This window comes from Lagenorhynchus albirostris, chromosome 9 (assembly GCF_949774975.1).
Source record: "Lagenorhynchus albirostris chromosome 9, mLagAlb1.1, whole genome shotgun sequence".
Lineage (NCBI taxonomy): Eukaryota > Metazoa > Chordata > Mammalia > Artiodactyla > Delphinidae > Lagenorhynchus > Lagenorhynchus albirostris.
Genome location: NC_083103.1, coordinates 34808030 through 34834272, shown reverse-complemented (window position 1 = coordinate 34834272; position 26243 = coordinate 34808030). Strand labels below are relative to the sequence as shown.

At 38.3% G+C, this 26243-nt stretch overlaps 1 protein-coding gene across 2 annotated transcripts in view; it reads left to right on the top strand.

The window, feature by feature from the left end:
* NELL1 (neural EGFL like 1) overlaps positions 1 to 26243 on the top strand; it is an 859251-nt gene that overhangs the window by 673555 nt on the left and 159453 nt on the right. The window contains exon 16 of one of the 2 annotated variants that reach the window (XM_060159517.1): positions 19617 to 19633. The exons of the other annotated variant lie outside the window; for it this stretch is intronic. Coding sequence (XP_060015500.1) covers positions 19617 to 19633 — 17 coding nt within the window. The remainder of the gene's footprint in view (positions 1 to 19616; positions 19634 to 26243) is intronic. 2 annotated transcript variants of the gene reach the window in all.

Sequence of the window (26243 nt, the reverse complement as noted above, 5' to 3'; positions counted from 1 at the left end):
GTATCTAGGAATGGAATTACTGGAATATGCTCAGGTTCAATTTTAATAGATACTGCCAAACAGACAGCTTCTCAAAGCGGCTGTACCTCTTTATATTCCCAGTAGACACAGATGAGAATTCTAATTGCACCACAGTTTTATCAATACTTATTTACTATCTTTTTCGTCTTAGCCACACTGCTGTTGTGGTATTATATTCTTGGTTTGAATCTGCACTTCTTTGATGACTAATATAGTTGAACATGTATGCTTACTGTCCATTTGATTTTTACTGTTTTATGAAGTATCTAGTCAGGTCCTTTTCCCTTTTCTCTAAGGCACTGTCTGTTCTTTTCTAATGCCCAGTTTTAAAAGGCAAATAGTTCTACATGATTAGCTATGAAAACACAGCAATTTCTTGTTCCTATCCTACTCCATTCCTCCTCTCCAGAGTCAATCATTTTCTTTTCTACATCTCTGATTATAAAACATTCATAATATTATATCGTGATTTCTCAGTTTTAGGCATTATCTATTGACCACCAGGGAAGGTGAAGAATTATATCTTTTCAACCTCTCACTCAAAGTGCACTCACAACACACACAGACATGCCGACATACACACTACACACAAACACTTCTTATTTCCTTCTTCTTTAGTTTCATTAGGTCAATATTTTTATCTTTTTATTTCTATGATATTTTAACGCACGCTGCAGAGTTAGCTATGGTTATTTCTCCTGTATTGTACAAATGCTTGCTTTACCTGGATTTAATTATTATCTCATTTTGTTATTGTTTATTTGCTCAGTTTTTTATTCACTCAACATCCATTCAATCTCAGATATTCCTCAAATAATATTGGGTTGGCCAAAAAGATATTCCGTAAGATGTTACAGAAAAATTCGAATGAACTCTTTGGCCAACCCAATACTATCATCCCAGTGCCTTCAAATATATTTTATATTTTACAACTTTAACTCAATGAGGAAAGCTTTTCCAAAGCCTTCTGACCTCTTCCATTCTACACTGGAAGCTTGTTAGGTGTACAGCACAGCTGGGATTTTTTGGATAACCTTTCAACATCATCTCATTTCCGTTGGATCTCCTGTTTTCTGAATCCTGTCTATTTTTCATTTTTGCATTACATCCTTATTTAGAGGACGGGTATTTAATTAGCTTCCTAAGTGTGCATGGAAGATAAATTGTTCAAATGTTGCATGTCTGAAAACGTTTCTACTCTACTTTTGCATTTATTTGATAGTTTGGATGGATGTAGAAATTCAGGTTAAAAAGCATTTTTCTTTAGAATGTTATAGGAATAACTATTATTATATTTTCTAGTGTAACTTTTGAGAAGTACATTGCCATTCTATTCTTGATCATTTGTACGACAACTGGAAAATTCTGGAAAACTTTATTCCTTAGTGTTATAAAATTTGATGAAAATGTACATTTGTGAGGGTCTATTATTAAAACAGTGTACTGGGACCTTTCAAGATTCTTTGAATTTGGAAATTCCTGGGTTTGTTTTTGGGATTTAAAAAAAAGTTCTTTGATGATTTATTCCCTTGAATTTTCATTGTTATTTATTTCTGGAACTCCTATCATTTGGGTGTCAGACCTTTAGATTGGTCTAATTATTTGAATACTTCTGCCTCATTTTTTATCTTTCTCTTTTTTAATTTCACTTTTCTTTTTCTGGGAGGTGTAGATATTTTCTCAAACTTAACTTCCAAATTTATTGTTATTTATTTCTACTATCCTGTTTTATTACTGTTTTCTGAGTGTTCTCTTTATGTTGTTTCCAGTTCTTGTAGGTAGTGTCTTCTTTCACCTTTTCAGAGATAATAGCAAGAATTACTCTTAAAATTTTTTCTTATTACTTAATATAATATGTTTTTTATAAATTGACTATTTTTCTTCTAGTTTGTTCTTATCTTTGTATTTTCTCAAACATCTAGTAGCCTTGGCTATCTGCTTATTTTTGTGAGTGAGACATTAAAAAGTTGGTTGAAAATTCAGTTTACCTATGTGTGATATTGATATAAATGATTTTAGGTTTATTCTTTTGAGCTATTCAGATTTTTCAGAGAAGATTCTTCCAGTCTAATGGAAGGGATCAATGCCATTCCTGGAAGAATTATACTTGGTTGCTAGCGTTCTGAGAGCCAGGTGGGATGGATAAGGCAAAGGGTTTCAAAATTCAGTATGTGTATTTCCACTGAATCCCCCGTTTTTAGTATGGTATCTTTGCTCTCAACTGTCTTCCAATTTCTGTGGTACCCTCTGCTGAGAAGAAAACTCCAGTCTTTGTTGGGGCAGGAGAAAGGCCAGGAGTCTGGCTGGGGTGAGGGAACATCTCTGAGGAGTCTAACTGCTTCTTTATCTAGTTTCCAATTAGTTTTCCTCTTTTAGCCTCACTATTCCCTGCAGTGCCAGAGATACCTGATGCCACCACTTCCTGTGTTCTGTGGTGTAAATCACCTTGCTTTCTGGCTTCCCCACTGCAGGCTATGAGTCATTTTCCTTAGGTCTTCTGACTGAGTTAACTCTCATCCACCTCTTTTCCAGCTTCCAAAATTATGTTGCCCATGTCTCTTCTCCAATGTCCTTTGCCTTTTGAGGGTTTATGGCCTTCATAATTTGTCTTTGATATTATTTTATTAGTGTTTCATGGAGAAAGTAGAGGTAGATGTGAGTATTTGATCCAGCATCTTTAATTGGAATTTAGCCCCTCAGTTCTGAAAGTGTTTCTGACTCATAAATGAAGAGTCACAAGAAACCATGGATGAAAATGTATATACAATAACAGTAGTATAAATGAATGTAGAATTAGAGGATATAAAATATATTTTTCTTTCAGAAAAGAGAAGATTGGGGGAAGGGATATAATATAATATAATAATATAAACAAATATTAGAAGAGGCTTCCTGGAAAGACAGACATTTCCCCTATCTGGAAGTACAGTATCTGACTAATTTCAAAGACCAATAGAGCATTATTTATGATGTTAAATGTTTGAGTTATTTCTTTAAATTTGCAGGATGTTTTGGAAATTGCGGCCATAAATTGCCTTTCCACTAAGGATAGTTAAGTCAGGTTTTAAAAAAAATCAAGAGCTATTTCACATGAAATTTCATTTGAAATGTAATTTCAAATGATTTGGAAGTGGGCCTTTCAGTGGCTTGGGAAATGACCAAGGGAAAATAAGTAAGAGGAAATGGCAAAGGGAAATTTAGTACATAATTGGGGTTGAAGGACCATCAAGATACCATAGAGATAAGCACTGGGCTCAGACTTATTTAACAACTTCATTAATGATCCGGAAGAAGGAGGATTTAAGTTAATTAAATCTGCAGATGGTCCTTAGTGGAGTTACAAATACCAGGGCGAACTAAGAAATAATACAGGAAGACCTGGGGGTCAAAAGCTTTGATAGCTTTGGGCACAGAAGAGCAAAATTAAATTTGGGAATGATAATTAAAATTGAATACACTTTGTTCAATGAGAAAATAGGAGTTAAACTGCAGACAATTGGTGCTGAATAGAAAATAGTAAAGCTGAAAGAAATCCTGTGGCTGATGACCAAGTTATTTAGACAAGAGCCTTGCTTTGTGACTCCAGAAATAAATTCATTTTAAAAAGAATATGTACTTTTTAATATATTTGCTGTGTGCATAATATTCACAAAACATTTAGTCACCAGGAGATGGCTGACATTAAAAACACAAATAAGAATCTCTCTAACTTCAGATGTATTTACACTCTATCAGTAGTAAGGTAGGTGGAGTAGAATCTCACAAAAATATTATAATGGATTAATGAGGTTAAGATCAAGATATGATGAGAGGTGTATGATGTGGAGGAACCACTGAGAGGCAACTGACTACAAAATCGATGATTTCAACTTTTCGATATAGACTCTTTGTGTTGATGTGGTGTGAGGTTGGGAAGATTGTTGGGTAATTTTACACGCTGTCCCAGTAGTACCGTTCACTGTAGGGCACCCTCTCAGGTCTGGGTGTTGAAGAGTTTGTCTGGTTTCAGTAGTATGGTCAGTAGAATGGAAACCAACCAAGGCCTGGGGACAGTAGAGCAGCCTAGATGAAATTATAGTGATAACTATCAGAATGGAAATCATATGTACGCAAAGACATACAAGGGCAAGATGTCGACCACTTATTGAATACCTTGCCTGTGTCAAGATTGTTCCAAGCAATTTACATTAAGTTAACTCCTTTAATGCTCACACTCAATCTGCAGGATTAGACATTATTCTCATCTCCAAATTGCAATCAAGAAAACAAGCCTAGGAAATGTAAGAAAATCACCTAAGGTTAAGTGCCAATAAGGATGCGTAAACTGGAATTCAAACCGAGGGCTTTCTGTTTCTAAGATCTATGTGCGTTTGTTTTTTTTTTTTTCCAACTATGTTACACCGTTTGTCACAGAATACTAGCATAAATAATATATGTAGAACTCGTGTGTGTGTGTATTTTGTCTATTCTTTAGAGTTTTAGGTAGAGAAACATTCTTCTGAGACTCATTGACAGAGCTATTCTTGTACACTAGAAAGTTGTGAGCAGATTTCACTCTGTGCAGTTTTCAGTGCAAAATCGTCTTAAAGGAGTGTTTTGTACTTGGGTTAATTGTTTTGCGTCTTGGGAGAGGAGACACATTAACTAACATGTAGCAGAAATTATATAATATGATAGTGTCATTCCCAACTGTTGTCACCCAGAGTCACCATGTTTTAAAGTTTAAGTATCAGTATGTTTAAGAAGTAATGTTTATATATGTTAGCAGATTCAGATACTCTACACTTTAGGTAAGGAGATACATTGGAAGTCTTTCCATCTGTCTTTCAGCTGTAAGTTCCCCTACTCAGAAGGAACAAGAATTACCAATTTCTTGTGTGTAGGCTACTAGGCCACCAATTTTAACATGACCCAGATGATGTGGGTTTTTTTAGAGGTGATGAGGGCACCTTGTGTGTGTGTGTGTGTATATATATATATATATATATATATATACACACACACACACACACACATACACACACACAAGAGGCATTAAGTGGGTCAGAGAGAATTAAGATACACTTCACAGTTTTATTTGAAGAGGCAAGAGTGGAAAAATTCCCCATGAAGTGTGCTGAAAACCACTAAGAAATGGGAAAATTGGAAAATGCAGGCAGCTTTGCTGGAAAGTGAGCAAGATATAAGGAGGGAAATCCCGAAGATTAACAGTGAGAAGAGATATCCAGGATGACTGATTGCTTTAGCTTCTCTGTATCTGCCCTCTCTTTGAAACTAATCAGAATTCCTTGAGCTTCTGGTGAATGAGATTTCTAGGTGAGAAGAATTCTGTTTGTAATACAAGTGAGGTGGTTTGAATTGAAACTTAATCACATTTAGGAAAGTCAAGTATCCCTTCTGGGAGAGATCAAGCAGATTATGAAATGATTTTAGCAAACTGGTAACAAGACCATTCTTTCTAACTTTTGAATCTATATTTGGCTAACTAAAACACATGGAAAGAAAAATCCTGTTTTGGTCCCATGGGCAAAAGACCTAAGAAATATTTCTTTCTAACCCCTATTTAAACGACTCATTCAGTTTCTAGAGCTCACTTCACCCACTAAAATTGCATCAGTAATTGTAGAGAAATTTCTTCATGATAGAGTGGAATCTCTTCTATTATTCTAGTCATAGTAATTCCCCCATTATTTAACAGTACATGGGAAATATCACAAGTCATGTTACAATATAGGACTTTGAAAAACATGAAATATTAACAGCATAATTCTACTTTTTCACATGAGTAGAAATTATACTGGCCTCTCTGAAAATAACACCTGAATGGAAGTCTCAAAGATGAGAAGCCTGAAAAAAATAATAAAAAAGAAACATCAATCCTCAAAACCAACCAAGTATGAGAATTTATTGATTAGGGTGGGGGGGAAGACAACACTAGCTGAGATAACATCTAGCCTAGAGAGACCAGGTCAATTCATATAGACCTTAAATATCTTTTCAGTACCCTCTTCAATTCTGGGAGCATGCAGCTGCAAGTTTTGGCAGAAGTAGTTTTCACTTGCGCATACCTGATGATGAAACTTCCTTCATCACATAAATGAATTTTTGCCCCGATGCTTGTCATCAAAGCATCAGTAGTTAACAAGCCATACCCTGTGAACTTGCTCATCACCTGCACTGTTATATTTTTCCTAAGGAGAAAAATCTATAGGGAACTAAGCTTATGAAAGGGGGCAGTGGGGCAGGGGGAGGGAGTATTGGATGTATATGTTTTCTAAAGCAATTTTCCAATACGAGTAACTGAAACCACCACATTTATAGAATTACTTACCTCATTTACGTCTTCAAAATTATAAAATAATATGTGATTCATTTAATAAATAAAAACTGGTTTCAGAACACTATATACAAGAGCAGAAACCAATTTTATCCCAGGTAAACGAAAGATTTCTGAAGGAAGGGCTAAAGAAATACAGACTTGGCAGCTAGGGTCACTTGTGAATTGCAGAATTCACATGTATTTACTTAGTCCATAAATGGTTACCAACTACTTGCTATGTACAAAAATGCTTTAAAATAAATCCAGATGATGAGTTACCAGGGGAGATAAGAGAGGTACATAAATAATTATTAATACATGATTTTTAAAATGATAAATTCTGTATGGGAGTCATAAAGAGCTTTCGTAGGATTTTAGAGGAGGAATATTACTTCTGTTTGGGGGCAATGGAGGAAGAATCAAGAAAATTGTAATGAATGACAGGCATTTGGATAGCATTTTAAGTAATGAATCAGACACATCCAACTCAAAGTAGAGAAGTAGCATTTGAGAAAGAGAAAATAGCATGAACGAAATCTTGCAGTGTGAAATTACAGGACCACCTTGGGAAAGCTGAGCAATCTAGTCTGAAAGGTGGGTTGGGATTATACTTATTTGTATTAAGCTCAGATGCAGAAGGATGAGCTAATCATCTCTCTCACTTGCTGCACACTATCATGCTACTCTTGTAAGTTCTCTCCCATTTGTTTATTTAATCTCCTGTCTCTCGCTGCTCCCTTCTCTCATGCTTCGCTCTACCGCAAAGACAACTATTTAATGTATCTGATATGTTTCTTTACTTATATGTGTTCCTTGAAATGTGAATTCCCCTTTTTTGCATTTTGATTTTCAACTTACTCAGATGGTATAATGCTGTATATTTTGCCATGATTCCTCTCCTGAAAAAACTCAGCACCTTAGTTTAAATGTAAGATTTAGAGTGATTGCCCTGTTTACTTAAAGTCCACTTGTTCTGACTGACAAGAGATTTTTTTCCCAACATTAAATGATTGTTTATTTTTCAGGTTTAAAAGTTTTGAAATATATATATACAAGCTAAATAAACTACACTCAGAGAATCATTGTGGAGCAGAACATATTATTCTGGATAATAGGATAGGATACAAAGATGATAATGTACAAAGATGATAATGTCGGGAATTCTGTGGTGGTCCAGTTGTTAGGACTCCGTGCTTTCTTGGCACAGGCAAAAAAAAAAAAAAAAGGTCATGTCTTCAAGTACAAAGAAAAACTGGTAATGCTGCATGGTGTACTGTCCTAAGCGTGTTTCCATCATGTTTTTCTCATACATTTTCCCTCCAAAATAAAACCCAGACAGCCACTGTTCCCCTTGACTGCAAGCAATATCACTCTGGATAGCCTCTTAATTGTGACCTTGTCATTCTGAAAATTTTCCTGGTGCATAGACCAAAACAGGGACTGATGGGTTAAAATGCACGTATAAACTTTATTTGACTAAATCCTACCAGATTGTTTCCAGAACGGCTGCGTCAGACCAACTGTCTGCCAACAGTGCATGATTCTAAATTTCCCAATCTTGTCTGTGTAAATCATAGATCATTGTTTAATTTTAATTTCTCTAAGTACCAATGAATTTATGTATCTCTTCCTATGCTTCTTAGTCTTTTAGATTTACTTTAAAAATAAAAATTGCCTGTTGACTCATTCTGCCCATTTTCCTGTTGAGATTCCTATCTTTCCCTGGTTGATTTTAAGGAGCTGCGTATTAGAATGATGTTAAATAGAGGTAGAGATGGGGGCAAGTTCATCTTGTTTCCCATCATAAAATAACGTGTCAAAAATTTCTACATTAACTATAATACTATAGTATTTCAGTGAGTTTCTGATGTATCACTTCCAGTGCAAAGAGTTCTGTTCTATTCCAGCACCATAGAATATACATGTATACACACACATTATATTTATTATATTATATAATTATATATGAGGGCTATATATCATATGTGAGGGAGGGTTATATGGACAGAAATAAATGTTGGACTCCTATTTTTGTGCAAAGTACATAAATGATTTACAATTCTTTTAAAAATTAACAGTATAAAACAAATGAAGACTGGGTCTTGGTATTAAGCATGAATGAATCCATCATTTTTTTGTATGTCTCAAAGGTTCCCTTGATTTTTGTATTAAATAAAAACATTGCAGGGACTTCCCAGGTGGTCCAGTGGTTAAGACTCCATGCTTCCACTGCAGGGGGCACAGGTTCTATCCCTGGTTGGGGAACTAAGATCCCGCATGCTGCGTGCATGGCCAAAAAACCCGAAAAACAAAGAAAAAATTGGATTAAAAAACGTGGTATATTCTGTGGTGACCTAAATGGGAAAGAAATCCAAAAAAGAGGGGATATATGTATACACATAGCTGATTCACTTCGCTGTACAGCAGAAACTAACACAACATGGTAAAGCAACTATACCCCAATAAAAAAAATTAAAAAATAAAAAAGTGGTAGTTTTTCATTGTAAAAAATGGGAAAATATGAAAAAGTATAAAGAAAAAATTAAAATTACTCATAACTTTATTCCAGGGGAGGAAATACTCATATTACTCTATTTCTTTTCACCTAGCATACTTACATATGCACAGTCTTTAAAATTTTTGCAGCTTAAAATATGCTTATTGTATAATTTTAAGTTGTGTAAAACATATATAAATTATATAATTAAATATATATCTATATTAAATCTTATATAATTATATAGATAGATTTCATAGGCACATGCTCTAGAATCACGTTTTAAACTATCTAAAATTTTGCATATTAAATATTATATTTGTGTAAGAAATACAAACATCTATATAAATTTCAAAAGTATATTTGTAACTAACAAGAGTTAGCCCATACTATAGATATCAGACTGTATTTTGTTTTTATTTTAATAATGAATCATACATCATTGCTTTTTTATGGACGATATTTTTAATAATAATAATGATAATAATAACAGTGGACTTGGCTTACTCACTTAAGGCCTGTGTCTTCCACTGGAGTTCCAAGCATCAAACTCTGAACATGGCTACAAACCACGTTTCCTGAGGCTCTCTGTGTCTTTAAATGTTCATTAAAAAATATGCCATGTATGGTGCCTCCTGCTCTAACACTCTGAAAGCCTGTGTGATTCACTCCCTGTGTCTCTCCTCATGCTGAATGATTCATCAATGTGCATGAGTTCAGCTGTATGGAGTTCCTGGGCCCATGGGCCCACCTGCCTTGATGAGACAGAAAATCAAGGAGGTATCTCATCAGTTGGTCTTGGGAAGAATCTTCAGGATGATCAAAGGAGACTGGCCTCAGGCAAAAGCAAGGATCCTTACAGGGCCTCAGAGAGGTCCAGTCTGAGGAAGGCAGGTGGAAGAAGCACCATATTTCATTAGAACAAAGATAAAGCCTGTTTTGCCAATGATCACCTGACCCTTAAAGTGTCCGGTAAACAGTAGATGTTCAGTAAGTGTCCTCTGAGCTGAATTCTAAGTTCTTTTATATAGTACTTAAAAAGGGTTTTGTTTTTACTTCGTATTAATATGTGCCTCCTTAAAAAGGTTATTCCTATTCCATTCTTGCCTCGTATGCTCATTTCTCCATTTCTCTTTTCTTCCAATTCCTTACACTTTAAATAGGGAGCTTATGGTCAGTGATTTTTATAGCACTAACTGGAACTAACAACTCCCAAGTGATCCAGTTATTCAGTAGCAGTTAGAAACACTGCTCAGGATGGTCATTACAGAATTCTGATTTGTCTGTGCTGGGGATAACAGTCATCTCTCTATTGAAGAAAAAACCAAAAAACTTAGATATAAGTATAAGCAGGTACAACTAGATGCATTTCCAAAGACGTCTCTTGAAATTATCTGTAAAGCCGCAGGGAAAATAAGGCATTAGAGAGGTGGCAATGGAGTATGAAACCTCTTCATTTCAGGTCAGTTTTAAGTCTACAGGTGGACAATACTTCATGATTGATGGTTGGCTAAGAAACATTGAATTGGCTGTTTGGTTTCATTATTAGTAAGTAGACATTTTGTCAAGCTGTGTTTGTGGTTGACAGTCTGATTTAATGGTGTTCAGCTATTGCCATTTGGTAGAAATTAAGGTAAATGGTTAAGACAGCCTGGGTTTTACGATGAGACATAGACGTGCCTTTGAATTCTGGCTTCAGCACTTACCACTGAGTCTCATAATTTTTGGTTTGGGCTTTAGTTTCCTCTCCTTTCACATTAGGATAATAATGGCTAAATGAATTTATTTAGGATAAGTAAAAATAATACTAGTTAGCACTTATTGAGCACTAACTCTGTACCAGACGCAGATTTAAGTATTTTTACATATATTTACAAATTTAAGCATCAAAATGCATACAACCAATTCCCCATTTTACAGATGAGGGAAATGAGGCAGAGAGAAATTAAGTAACCCAAGAATATGGCAAATCCAGGGCTTTTGTTTTTTTTATTGGAGTATAGTTGCTTTATAGTGCTGTGTCAGTTTCTGCTGTACCCCAATGTGAATCATCCACATGTATACATATATCCCCTCTTTTTTGCATTTCCTTCCCATTTAGGCCACCACAGAGCTCCGAGTAGAGTCCCCTGTGCTATACAGTAGGTTCTCGTTAGTTATCTATTTTATACATAGTATCAATAGTGTATATATGTTAATTCCAATCTCCCAATTCATCCCACCCACCCCCTTTCCCCTTGGTAACCATATGTTTGTTCTGTATGTCTGTGTCTCTATTTCTGCTTTGCAGCTAAGGCAGATCCAGGGTTTGAATTTAGGAAATCTAGTTACAGAGCCAGCAGTTAAAACACTGTGTGTTACCTTGCAATAATATCTCTCATCTGTGAAAGCTGTGATGCTGATGGAAGATAACGGTAATGCTGATGATGGAAGTCGATAGTGATAGTGGAGTCAGGTCAAGGAAAAACATTACTAACACCCTTACCCTGGGCAAGTCAGCTTCCTCTTCATAGCTCCTTCAGTGTAGCATTGCCAATGGGTTTAGAATTTCACAGATGGAATATCTATGCAAATATAAAAGATTATTTCTGTACACATTACTGGTGGACTACTCAGTGATTGGATAATACTTAGAAATAAATTCTACTTTTGTGTTTCTTTTTTCTCTTCATTTTCACCCTTCTTTAAGAAAGTCACCTTTAATAAAACTCTGGTTTGGGTCACAGAATCCTTTCTAGAATCTCCAGATTGGAGATGAGCTTTAGATCTTCTCTTATTCCAACACCCACCCCATGCCTCACTCTCCACCCAAAGTTTGTTTTCTTATGAACTCATTCTAATCTCTTTGTTATGGTTGTTGTTGTTTGTTTGTTGTGAAAGGAACTCACTCCTGCTGAGGCAGCACGTTCTGTCACATTCATTCGTATTTTCAGGTGGAATCTGCCTCCTTATGATTCAACTTTTGGTCCTAGTTTTCCATCTTGGAACCAGTTAGGGAACTAGCTCCTTCCATGTAGCAGCTTCCTCGTGCTGAAACCTAAATTTATTCCCATTAAATTTCTCTTTTTGGATTTGACCCACAGCTCTAGGCTGCCAAGTTCATTTTAGGTCATAATTCTGCCATCCTGTGTATTCACAGTCCAATCCGTTTCAGGTTACCTCTAAAGTTGGTAAACATGTGATGCCCTCTGTGTCTCTCTCCAGTTCCTGAGTTGAGGGAAACTTTTATTTCTGCTCTGCAATCAGATCACATGAAAAAGCTAAGTTGGCAAATACTTATGACTTGTTTGTGCCACAAATAAAGGAAAAAAATTAGACTTGCAGTTTCATTAACATGTCACCCTTTAGCGTTTATCTTTTTATACGATTGTACTGATTTTAGCTCTTCTCTCTTTGTATGTCCACTTGTTTCATAGTTAATGATCCCTGTCCACATCTCAGTGCTAGGGCAAAGCACTAGGCATAGCAGTCATAGGATTTAGCTCTATTCCTTTCTTTCTACTTTAAATTATACAACCTTTCCTGTAACATTGGCTGTTAAAGCTGAACTACCACTTGCTATAAAACAATCTTAATAGAACATACAAAGCGTCTTCTTAGTGAAAACGTAAAAGATTTTTATCAAATTGACGATATAAGATCTTCAGCCAGAGCTCCTTGGGAAGAAAAAAATATATTTTAGGTAATAGAAGTTACCTGCAAACCATAAAGTTATCCAGGGTACAGTATAAAGTTATCCAGGGTACAGTATAAGACACAGACAATTAAAAGGGGCAAGGGGGAAGACTTTGTTACTTTGACAGATGTCGAACGGCATCTTTTTTCCCCAAATTCTTAAATGCAAAATGCTTACTTGGCAAAGTAAGGAGCCTGAGTGAGGACTGTGAAGGGCTGTTGTACAGGTGTTAGGTATTTGTCCTGCATCCAGCTAATATCAGCAATTTAGGTAAGTTACTCTATGTTCCCTGGGGGGAACACTACCCAGAAAGTACAAAATGACCTAAGAAAAATTATTCTGAGTTCTTGCTGGCGGCAGACTTAGTTCATAACCTCAGATTGTACCAGGGATCCATTAGACTTTAGCTGGCAGGTAGAAAGATGCGTCACTGAAACTTAAGGAAAAGGAAGTTGTAGCACGCTTGCATGGTCAGAGAAAGCGAGGCTGACGCAGCATTTCTGATTTAAGCCACTCGTAGGACATGAAGCATCTTTAACCTTATCGCAGGCTTTATGTATGCCGGATCAGAAAGAGTGTGAAGTTCACATCAGGCATCCTGGGTGTGCATCCTGCCAGTAACTGTGTAATCCCTAAGCTGTGTTTATCCTATAAAATGGGTTAATAACCTCTACTTCATGAATGTATAGTGAGGAGTAAATGCAATAATGTAGGTGTAGAGCTGTGCCTGGCGCATAGTGTATTTTTATATACAGTTTCCCTCCCTCGTCTTTGATTTAATTTTTTTGTTTGTTTGTTTGCGGTATGCGGGCCTCTCACTGTTGTGGCCTCTCCCGTTGCGGAGCACAGGCTCCGGACGCGCAGGCTCAGCGGCCATGGCTCACGGGCCCAGCCGCTCCGCGGCATGTGGGATCTTCCCAGACCGGGGCACGAACCCGTGTCCCCTGCATCGGCAGGCGGAGTCTCAACCACTGCGCCACCAGGGAAGCCCTGATTTAATTTTTTAAGCAGGGAAAGAGGTAGGTTGACACTTAAATGTTAGAAAAGGTATTCACATCTGATGTCAGATTTAAATATTTATACCTGCAGTCTGAAAGAACAGGTGCAGGCTTAGATAATTCAGCTTCCTTCAAGTTAGTCCTTCTAGTTGTCAGGAATTGGCTGTGGTCATGCTTGGTTTTTCATCTACCTTTCCTGGTGTCAGCCATACTAAAAGTTTTGTACATATGAAGTTTGACAACTGCACTCCAGGAAAATTCTTTTCTGGACTCTTTCCGCATTTTCAGTACCTCCTTTCCTCCTCCACCTCCTTCTGGGGGAAGAAAGTAAAGCTGTATTTTCATCTGTAGAAAAGTACTGAAGAATTTAGGCAGGAGATCCACCCATGATATTTGCATTTGACTAGAGATTACAATTTTGGCATGAAGTACCCGTGTTCTAAGGGTGAAATCTCAGACAATGTCCCAAATTTTTGCTATGTCAGCCATGGCCTGGGCATCTAGATATTCCTATAATGTAGCCACACTCTTTTACCAGGTTGCCACGTGTGCTCGCTCATCAGGGGAGAAAGGCAGAGTTAAGAAGAATAATTGGAACTACAGAGTACTTTAACTAATGCTTGGTAGAAATCACTATTCCTTTCTTCTCTTTTTTCTTTTTTTTTTAACTCATTTGTCTCTTAATCTAGACGATGTCTTTGGTATCTTGGTCTCTACCACTCTACTGAAGAATAGATAGATTTTATCTCTTATGTTGTGAGTTTGTATCTCTTATTCCCCTTCATCTATTCTGTCCTTCTCCTGGCTCCCTTCCCCTCTGGCAGTCACCAGTTTATTCTCTCTGTGAGTCTGTTTTGTTTTATTTGTTTGTTTTGCTTTTTATATTCCACATATAAGTGAAATCGTATGGTATTTGCCTTTCTCTGACGTATTACACTTAGCACAATACCCTGCAAGTCCATCCGTGATGCCACAAATAGCAAGACTTCATTCTTTTTCATGGCAAATAATCCTGGTGACTGTAAATAATAAATATAAATATAAGTACGTGTATATATATAACATCTTCTTTATTCATTTATTTATTGTCGGACACTTAAGTTGCTTCCATATCTTGGTTATTGTAAATAATGCTGCAATGAACATAGGGGTATGTATATCTTTTTAACCTAGATAAATACTCAGAAGTGGAATTGTGGGATCATATGGTAGTTCTATTTTTAATTTTTTGAGGAACCCCCATACTGTGTTGCATGGTGGTCACACCAATTTACATTCTCACCAACAGTGCACAAGGGTTCCCTTTCCTTCATCTTTGCCGATACCTACTGTTTCTTTTTGGTAATAGCCATTCCAACAGGTGCGAGGTGGTATCTCATTGTGGTTTTAATTTGCATTTCCCTGATGAGTAGTGATGTTGAACACTTCCTCATGTGCCTGTTGACCATCCATATGTCTTCTATGAAGAATGAGCTATGATTCTTTAACCTAAGAGGGCATCTGAAAGGAAGGTCTTTCTCAGTCTTCCATCAGGAGCTTGTGAGGCCTATTGAAGTTTCTGAACCCTACCCATTTGCTTCTAAAGTCACCCTGAGATAGAGCTGAGTATTGCAACTCTTTCTTTTAATTGGATAATTATGCAAAGGTGAGAGCAGCTAAGAGTTAGCTGGCCCTATTGATATTAGCTGATGCCTGAAGAACTGAGCAGTGACTCAGTTATCAATATCTGCTGGGAAGTCACCGACAGGATCAAGTAAGAGATAGCTGACCTCCTGTGGAGGACCCACTTTGCTGCTGAAATGGCTGTTAAATCATTCTACATAGATTCAGGTGTATAGGAAAAGCCACTTACTCTATTTTTATTATCGTAAATTATAACCCTATTCTGAGCCCCCATTTCAGACTAGTGGGAATTCAATCTTTAGCATATTGAAGAGGGTTCCTTCACAGAGTCCTATGAAGATCTTGGGGTCTCATGGGGCACAAAGCATTTGAGCATGTTGTATAGTCTACACTGGTCAGTGCTGGGATGCTCATAGACCAAACCTGCATAGACTGTTAAATTTGGAGACTTTACAGATGACACAAATCCAACCCAACCTATCTTAACCAAAAATGGAAAATGTTTTTCACATAGTTGAAATGTCCAAGGGAGGAGCCTCGTCTCTGGGCATAGCTAGATAAAGGTGCTCAAATAATGTCATGAATCTATCTTTCTCTCACGGTTGTTTCCATCTGGGTTAGTTTCCTTTCAGCAGGCTCCTCCCCCATCATAAAATTTTGGCCACCTGCCACCCCAAGTACCCCTCTTTACGTGTTGCTTATCCTAGGGGATATAGAAGAGCTCTTTAGCTCTTCCAGCAGATGGGTCCTTAATTGGCTCTCATTGTACTTCTGGATTAAGTGATGCAGGTAGATCATTCTGCATGAATCACAGGGACTAAGGGAAAGAGAGGGGCCTCATGGAAAGTCAAGAATGTTATCAAAAGAATGAGGAATAGATGTTGGGCATACGGAAACAACCAGCATCTACCTGGGCACAGAAAATGGGAATCTTTCCAAAGGTGGGAGCACAATTATTAGAGTCCTGTCTCCCTACACACATCATTTAACTATTTCTGTCAGTTCTAGCTCAGCCTTTTTTGTAGGGTGCTGAGAATGAGTGGACAGGGGCTTCCACCACCTGTGGAATGCATCCTCATTCATCCTTTAATCAATGTTGCAAAAAGATCTCTCTTGTTTCTGCTCCCACCTCTGCAGTCAAATGGACTGGGCTTCTTCCCCCACAGATATATTAGTACAATCTCGTTGAACTTTAGTTTTCACAAAAGGCATGTGGCCTTCAAGCAAGTTTGTTTCTCAGGCCTGAAATATAGAAGGAGCCTGACTACTCTTGGAAGGAGAGAGCGGAAAATATAAGAGATTGCAAGCAATTTCTTAAAACATTTTCCTAGTACTTTTGTTTCATACTCATATTTTCTTTTGCTTAATCCGCACTAGGTCACACACACAGAATGAACTGGTTGACTGACTTAGTTCTTGCTGTTCTTCAATCTTTTGCCTTTATATAGAATATAGGGGGCAAAATAGTACAGTTCAAAGGCTTTATCAGGAACTTTTGAGTATGTGGTCCATACAAGAGTCATTAAAGTAAGTTCAGATTTTCTGATTTACCTTCTCCAGTTCTGCTTCATAGACTGCTAGAAATTCTGATTTGGGTTCACCAGTCCTAACCTCTCATGTTATAGACAAAATTAACACCAATGACATTGTGATTTGATCAAGAATCAAAATGACTTGTAACTACCCTTACCTGACGGCTTGCTGTGATGCCAGGCACTGTAGAATCATACTTTTTACTACTAAATTAACACAGTAACCTCTTATAAAATGGAAATAATGATGAGGATTAGAAATCTTAGGCACCAAACATGTAGCTGGTATGGCCTGGAGATGGGGTTAAAATTTTATTCTTGATTTTCTTTTTAAACTCCAGAGTTCATTATCTGCAGGACAGCATTATTGCTAGGATCTCTGCCTGGGTCTCCTGTATCTCAGTCTGAGGGCCTTCCCTCAGTGGCCCAGAGGAGAGCAGCGTCTGTCAGTGTTGTTCAAATTTTGCTTCTTGGAAGAGCTTTAGGGTTTCAGCCACATCCCCTTACTACTCACTTGGGATGGGATGGGAGCCAAAGAGCCCACTCTAAGTCCTCCACTCCCACTTTAACCAGAGCTGCTCTGCTTTTTCATCTCTTAGGTAAGGGGATGGCAAGGGAGCTTGCATTTGAGGAAAGGTTTACCAGTATCTGTGAAGACCCCAAGTTTCACCATCTCTGAGGGCTGTGTGGTTCTTCTGCCCAAAGATGCCCGGGGCCACCAAGCTCTTCTTTAATCACACAAACCACTTTGCTGCCCCAGGCCTTGCTACTTCTTGTCTCTATCCTTCCTCTTGGTGTTGCCATCACACATTCCAGTGGTGGCTTGTTCAGCATTTCAGCAGGGACTAAAGTGGATGGCCTCACCTAATTTTGTAAAGAGTATGGGAATATCTTGGGTTTGATTCATCTTTGTAGTTTTGTTTTTATTATTGTAAGAAGAAACAGGACTTGGGGTGTTTTTTGTTGTTGGGTTTTTTGTTTTGCTTTGTTTTTTCTCGTCTTGAATTTATTATTTCAGACTTGTCGTTGTGCTCTGTGCTAATAGAACACAAAGATCTGTGGCCTGAGGTCATTGAGGTCAATGGAAATGTTTCCAGTGAAGATAGTGCAAAAAATTAGATTCTGGGCTCTCAGAAAGTTGGCCAAAACAAACTGTTATCTTCATGTACTATTTCCTTCCTTGGGATTTTCATTAGCTCCTCTGCAGCATCAGTTATCACCTGCTAAACAGATGATGCACCAGTCTATATTCTGGGACATAATCCTTTCCAAACTCTAGATCCACACGCTGCTCTGAAATGGATTTTTCAGTGTGTTGAAAGACCCTTGACTTGGTCAAAAATGGACATATCATCTTTCTTTATTGTGAATTAATTCCTTTTGCTAAAAATTCCCGTTATTTTCCTTCTAAGTCTGCCCCTAGCCTCAGCAGGAATTGTGGACCTTTAACCGAATTAAGTCCTGACACCTAGGAAGTTGGGTGGACCCTGAACACGTGTCGATTCATGTTGATTCTGGATTCTGTCTTCCAGAGGTTTCAAAGCAGGATGCGAGACTGAGTCAGTAAGGTTGTACTGACCACCGGAATTTTAAGATAGTAAGTAGGAGCAGAGTTGATGCTAGGAAAACCGAATTCATAGAGAAGCAGAAAAAAAGAGTTTTGTAAAGGAAGCCACAGCAGGAGAAGAGAGAGGACAAGGAGAAAGATATGGAAAGAGTAAATTTCTTAAAGCTCACCTAGTTCCTGGGAAGACCAGCAATATTTGTCATTGGGTTCATTGAAAGTTCTCTGTATGTTTTTATAATCAACCATACTTTCCCTTGAATTTATTCAAGCGGGGTTTTGTCCCTTATAACCAAATTATTCCCAGTTGAGGCCTTGCTTTTCCTGAATTTTCTAATAACAGTAATTGTCACAAGAAGTAGATTATCGAGTGATTACTCTCTCCAAATTATGGTATCACTTAGTGCTTTACCTCAATTAACTTCTCGATCTCAAAACACCCTTATGTGATAAGGATTATACTCTTTGTAGAGATGAGGGAATGAGGCTTAGGGAAATTGAGCATCTTGTTCAAGGTCATTTAAAACTATGCCTGACTCCAGAATTAGGCAATTAGCCGTCTCACTAAAATACGTCCTTATTTCTATTAATGCTACTTTTTATCACTCAGCCTCAAAAGTTGAATCTTTTTAAAAATTATTCATTTTGCATCATTGACAGCCAATAAATTATCTGAACTTTCTCTTAAATATCCATTCTGCCTTTAACTCAGGCTCCCAATCCCCCTTGTTCACAGCCTTGCAGGGGCAGGTTTCTCTGTTTTCTCGGTAGAGCTGCTTCCAATTTATTTTATGAATTGCAGGTCTGATTTATCGTTCCAAAGCCCAGCTCTGATTATATGACTTGGATTCTTCCGTGGATCCCTACTTCCTGCCAAAGCTGATAATATGCTTTTATACTAGAACTCATGCCTTATCCAGTATCTGCCCGAATTAACTTTCTTACCTCATCTCTCCTCGACCTCGTGCATTTACCCTGCCCTCCTACTAAACAAAGCTACTCACTATTTCTCCAAATAGTCCTTGAACATTGCTGAGGCCTGCCTATCTCCTGGTTCTCTATTTTCATAGGTCAGGTCACTATTTTAGGATGAAAAGGAAAGAAGGGCAAATGCTCCAAGGCTCTGAGTCCTCTTGCTACAGTTTTTCCAGTAGCTCTGCTTGTAGAGATATGGATGCTAGATCATTAAAAAGGGCAACTAGCCTGTTAAAGAACTTAAAAATTAAAGAACACATGTTTTGATGTGAGCATTGATTTCCAATCAGCTGATAATAAGGTGGTTACTTTCACATGACATTTATTCCCACTATAGCTGGTCAGATTTTATCTTAGGTGAACAGACGCTGGCCTAGATGAAATCTGTCATCTTCTTACATCCTTCTTGAGATTTGAAGGAATGTGTTGTATATCACTGTCTCCTATACATGCACATATACACATGACAGTGAGCACACAAAGAGTGAAAGAATGCAAGAAGGAATGAGTGAAACTAGGAAAAGACAACACCATTTAAATGAGTTTTGCATTTTTAAGTTGAAGGCATAAACTCACTCCATTAAGATTTCATTTATGTTGAAAGTAATTTTTATAATAATTACATATTTTAGATTAATATAATTTTTTAAATGAGCTTGCTTTATCGCTGCTTTTAGTTACTTTCTACATTGCAATGCTTTCCCCCTTCTTTTTCATATGGGACTTTTTTTGTCTTCTGATACAGTGGAAATGTCAATTGCTTTTCATTTTTCATTGTTCCATCATATAGACACAAGAAAACAAATCTGTTTGAGAGAACAAGGTGATTAATGTCTATAGTGCATTAAGTATTCAGAACTTATGTCATTCATTTCATTTCCGCTCTGTAGTAAACTGAAAAACATTTAGTTATTTTGAAAGTGCATTGCCAACAGAGAGAATACATTCTGAGTAAATTTCAGGTTCCATTAGGTTTGCTTTAAAACTGAGAGATGGAGTGGGGTAGGGAAAAACGAGGAAAGAAGAGAGATTTATTTCTCCATCTTTTTTCTTTTTTTGGTTCTTTTTTACATTTTCTGGCCTGGGCTCTATTCCAACAACATAGTCACATGACTCAATAATTTATAACCTAACATAAATCAGATACCAGTCACAGTTAAATGTGATTTGTTACACGTGTGGATTTCTGTTCATGGTATCTTTATTGAGATTTTCAGCAATAAGATGTAATATGGCATCTCTACCTATTTAAAAGCTTCATGCTGTTTGATCCCAAAAATGATTTGCATCTTCCTTATCTCAGTGGCGAGAATATTTGATACAAGATTGCCTACTATGAAGTCCCCGTGGGGTAGTGTGTCTGGTGAGCTCCCTGCACTGGAGCAAATGGCATTCACCGTTTCTGTGGGTTTAGAGATGCTTACGGCTGGAGACAGATGAATAGCAACTTAGTTTAAGAGGGAATTAACTTAATATAAACCCAGAGTTTCCTCCCTCCCCCAACAGATGGCATATATGATGATTTTTTTTTGAAGAGATTATAATCTGTCCAGTTTCTTTCTTTTAATATGATAGTACCAATTTGGGAGTCAGATTACACAAGTCCCCTCGTGAATTAGTACCATAACCTCAAGGGACGTTTAGAACTTTCTGCTCCTCATTTTATTCATCTGGATGTAAAGAAAATAATGTGTAAATCACAAGATTGAGGGAATTAAATGGGATACAGGCCTACCTTCGTTGTACTGTACTTCATTGTACCTTCGCAGATATTGCTTTTGTTGTTGTTGTTTTCTACAATTTGAAGGTTTGTGGCAACCCTGCATCGAGCAAGTCTGTAGGCACCATTTTTCCAGCAGCATATGGTCATTTCACATCTCTGTGTTACTCTTTGATAATTCTCGGGATATTTCACATTTTTCATTATATATTTGTTATAATGATCTGTGATCTTTGATGTTACTACTGTGACTTGCTGAAGGCTCAGATGAAGGTTAGCGTTTTCTAGCAATAAGGTATTTTTAAATTAAGGTATGTACCTTATTTTTCTCAGGCATAATGCTATTGCACACTTCATAAACTACAGTATGGTGTAACTTTTGTATGCACTGAAAAACCAGAAAATTTGTGTGGCTCGCTTTATTGTGGTATTCACCCCTTGCGGTGGTCTGGAACTGAACCTGCAGTGTCTCCAAGGTGTGCCTGCGCCTGTAAAGTGCTCTGGGATAATGTCTGTCATATCGTAGGTGTTCAGCAGAGAGTGTTGGTATTCTGCCACATGTCAGGGGAGAGAGAGAGAGAGAACAAGCAAAGGACACTTTGTGGTTTCATTGAGGTTTTGTAGACCCGTGTGTGGGCTTTGCTGTGCTGTCCAGTTCTCAGGAATTCCTCTGTTGAAACCACAACCTTGAAGAGTGTTTGTTTCCATGCAGTGACTTTACTGTTCATGCCTCTACACTAATATATGCCTACCAATAACATAACTCACAGTAAACCCTAGTCAGGGTGGGGGAGAGTAAAAATACCTAGTGGAGGTTTGTGTAAAAAAATTATTTGGGGCCTATAGCAGCCCTGAAACTAGGGTGAGGTGAAAGAGGCTGTCACTTCAGATGCCAAAAACCTTGGTAATGAAGATAAATACTATTCTCATGATTTTTTTCTTTTCGAAGAGATTTTAATTTCTAGAGACAAATCCCACTCTTCCTTTCCCAATCCATTCCTTTTTACCTTGAAAAGTATTTTTTCTTAATTGAAGTATAGTTGATTTACAATGTTGTGTTAGTTTCAGGTGTACAGCAAAGTGATTCAGTTTTATATATATGTATTTTTTTTCTTTTTCCGATTCTTTTCCCTTATACATTATTACAAAATACTGAGTAGAGTTCCTTGTGCTATACAGTAGGTCCTTGTTGTTTATTTTATACATAGTAATGTGTATCTGTTAATCCCAAACTCCTAATTTATCCCTCGCCCACTTTCTCCTTTGGTAACCATAAGTTTATTTTCTACATCTGTGAGTCTATTTCTGTTTTGTATATAATGGAATATTTTTAAAAATCAAATCAGTGCAAAAAATCTACTATGAACAAAATACCAAGTTTTTAATAAAGACACGATCTACCAGAGGTGGGATTCAGATCAAGTGGGTGGGATCATGGTGCAGGTGTGAAGCCCAATAAAGATCTGCAGCACATCAACGAGTGCCTTGTGAGGATTTTAAGCGTTCGTTGGGAGATTTCAGAGACGTACTTTTTTTTTTTTTTTTTTTTTGCGGTACGCGGGCCTCTCACTGTCGTGGCCTCTCCCGTTGCGGAGCACAGGCTCCGGACGCGCAGGCTCAGCGGCCATGGCTCACGGGCCCAGCAGCTCCGCGGCATGTGGGATCTTCCCGGACCGGGGCACGAACCCGTGTCCCCTGCATCGGCAGGCGGACTCTCAACCACTGCGCCACCAGGCAAGACCCAGAGATGTACTTTAACAGACCTTCCTCAACGATTTTGGCTATCGATAGAATATGAGGTTTATACTGATGATCTTTTTTACCCCCTTTTCAATAATGAAAATACGTGCCCCGCCATAGATTTTGTTACAGGGCCTTTAACCAAAGACCATAGTGGGAGAGGGGAACTCATGACGACTGATTTTCAGGTACAAGGTTGGCAAGTTTGCATATTAAGTTTCATTTAGAGGTTCTCAAATTCAAGGAAAATATTGCTTTATATTTTCAAAACAGCTTGACTGATGAAAAACTAGTAGAATAGTGTCTTCTCTGTTCAGTTAGTTATTTTCTCCAAACTTATAGCTATAGAAAATGTTGTTCAAAAGAAAGAGTGTTTCTTCTTCTGAACCCAGCCTAGGTATTAGAAACTCGATAATTTTGTTTGGATTGTATTCAGCAGATTGATAGATAAATAGAAATTCATATTTATTGCTATTAAATAATAGAAACTGTGACTTCTGGGTGCCTAGTCTGCCTCAGGCACTAAACCAAGTGTTTTTTTCCTTACCTCCTCTAATGCTCAGGTGAGCTCCGTAAGATGGATTATTTACAGGTAAAGAAACTGAAGTCTAGAGACGTTGAGTGAGTTCAAGATCACACAGTCACTAAGTGACTGAGGCAAAAACTGAGCCCAGGTCTTTCTGATTCTGATGTCCATGCTCAGTGCACGGAGGCAAAGGTTGAGGCTTGAACATCTGTGCTTTTTGTTTGGAGGAAAGTGAGTTCACAGAAAACGAAGTATCAGGAAGAAATACCCTATCAACCTCAGGAATGTTTTTACCTCCTTGGAGAAGCTTCCAGAGATAGAAAAACCAAAAATAGCGTAGAAACACAGCAGATGGAATATGATCCCCCTCCGGTGTGTCTCGATGAGGGCGCTGGGGGCGTGGCATGGAGGGAGTAAGGCAACGTGGTGCCTAAAGAAAGAGGCCTGAGAGGAAGCTGGCCAGGTCTGGTTCTGCTTCGAGATCTCTTCTGAGTCTCACCTGCCCTTCCTGCACGAGCCTGGCTATTGCCCCTGCATCACTTTGCAATCCTTCGCCAACCAGGAGGTATCACAGGCTGTTGGAAATAAACCTCTAGTTCCACAGGCATCCCAGGCAGTGATGCTGACCCCCTCTCTTTCCTCATTCAGATGTCTGGAATGGAGTATTCTGGGTGACCCAGTACTTCAGCTAATAAAAAAGTATGCAGTAATAAAACACATGAGAAGCTGTATTAAAGCTAATAAAACTCATGACTGCCAATTTACAGGGCCCCTCAGTCCTTTGCAGTGGCTTACTGTCACTGTTACAAGTATCGGTATCACTGTGTGACTGCTGCTGAGGACTGCTGAGTCATCTGGAATTCTCAGAGATGGAATGTGAGATCAACCATAACCCAGGATGTCAAATCTGGATGAAGCACCTATTATAATGGTTGTGAAACGACATGACGGAAATAGTGACACGCAGGGGTGGCTGGGGTGAGGCTGCAATGCAGTGAATGGGCTTTAGCACCCATCCCGATGTAAATCTTAGAGGCTTCACCTGTATGGTTCTGTGTATTAGGTTCTTACGTAACGTTGATTTGAAGAAGTTTGACTGCTTAGAAGGATGAGCATAAATAGATCTTTCATCAAATCCTATTTCCTCATCTTCTGTTTATGAAATCTGAGTCCCAGAAAGGTTATTAGACGTCTTGCCTAAGCCTCACACTGGGTTAATAACAAGACTAAAACAGCAACCCGGGTCTTCTGACATCTGGCTTCCAGTTCTTTCTCTATTTTGGCCTGTATTTGTCTGCATACCTGTTCCAAGGCATCTCTGCTGCCGTGTCACGCATCTTCCTCAAATCTTAGTTGTCTGTCACCCCTGTGCAATAGCAAAGCGATTCCTTCTGATGTAGAAAAATGTTTTTTGAGGCTATGGGCAGATATCAGCATTTATTTCTTCCCATGACCTGTCACACTTTGAATCAATCCCTCCGAGTTGAAATGCAGGACATATTTCATCAGCTGTCAGGAGGCAGGCGGCCTCGGTGGGGGCATGTAAATGGCATTTTGGTTTATATTCCTCCTGTAGAGGCAATAATAGTATGATCAAGGCTTTTGTTGCTTACGATGGTAGTAAAATCTTTACAGCCCTCCATTTAACGACAGACTGGTCTTTCTGATGCCGTATGACACAAACCTACCCAGAATTAGAGATTAGGGAGAAAGAAATTCATGAACTTGAGCAACTGTGATTATCGTCCAGAGAGACTAATTATGTGTTTAATGAGCTTGAAGCAGGTGGAAGATGCGTGAGAGTTCTGTGCCGCTGGGTCTGATAAAGGGTCTCTAGAAATCAAGTTAATCTGAATATTTTTATGAAGGAAGGGGTGAGGGAGAGGGTGGGTCAAGGAAGAAAGACCTGGTGGGAATAAAGTATACAGGGTATTTGTGTAGTTTGTTTTTTTCCCTTTTTGCTACACACACACACACACACACACAAACACACACACTCCACTCTGGGAAGTTGGTGGAAGCTCTGAATAATCTCCCCAGAAATATTTGCATATATACCTTGAACATGTTTGAAAATTTGGAAGGGGTTTTAGTTACCTGAAAGTCTATCCATTGACTTGGAAGCATCCATGGATCACAGCCTAAGAACCGCTGATACAGCAAAAGAAAAACCCAGATGTGATTTGGTTTCTGTGATGCCTGATAAGCCCTTCTCTTCTCCTGAGCTCTTTTTCTTTTAATGAGAAATCCCCAGACCTTTCATAAATATACTACTCTTTCCTTCCTATGTATTATCATTTTTCATTGCATCCTTTGGATTTGAAAGGGCGTTTTATGGAGTGGGAATGGGGCAATTTGAAAATGGGCCTTTGCTTTTCAAGTCCCTTAATAAGGGTTACTTTGGGCAAAGGACTCCACAGATAATTCTGGAATAGTTTCAGCCTATCTCAGTGCAGGGCTCCTCCCCGTCGCCACCCCCCAGCTGCTAAGGAAAACCATGCTGAGTAGGGCAGCTTCCATATATCCTCCTTCCCTTTGTTCACCCTCTGAATGAGGCATTAAAATATGAAGAACCATCTCCGCCCCCCCAAAAAAGGCATCAGGAGGAAATGAAAAAAACTAGAGGGCCAAGATAATCCCCAAGGTACCTCCTGAATTACTCAGTTAACCATGCTCTTCACTCCTTCTTGGTTGTTATAACTGTCTAAAACCAGAGTCAGTTGGTGCTTTGACTGAGGAAACTGAACTTGTGCTTGAACCCACACACGGAGTATCACTTCCTCCACCTTTCCTTGCCCTTCCTCTCAGCAACTTTACAGAAGGGAAAGCCAGAGAAACCTGGGTAAATGTACCTTGGCTTGCCAGCCACGTTCAGAGGTGCACTGTCTGTGGCTGCCTTGAAGCCAGTTGCCCTGGAAAGAAACAAGTGATTTGAGCAGACTGGGATAAGTGCCTCTTTCCCAGACTTAAAAAGGATTGAATTTCTCAGTAAGAGGCTTATTAACACCAGCCTGTCTTATTTTTTAGCAATCTGATGGACAAGTTTCTCTTG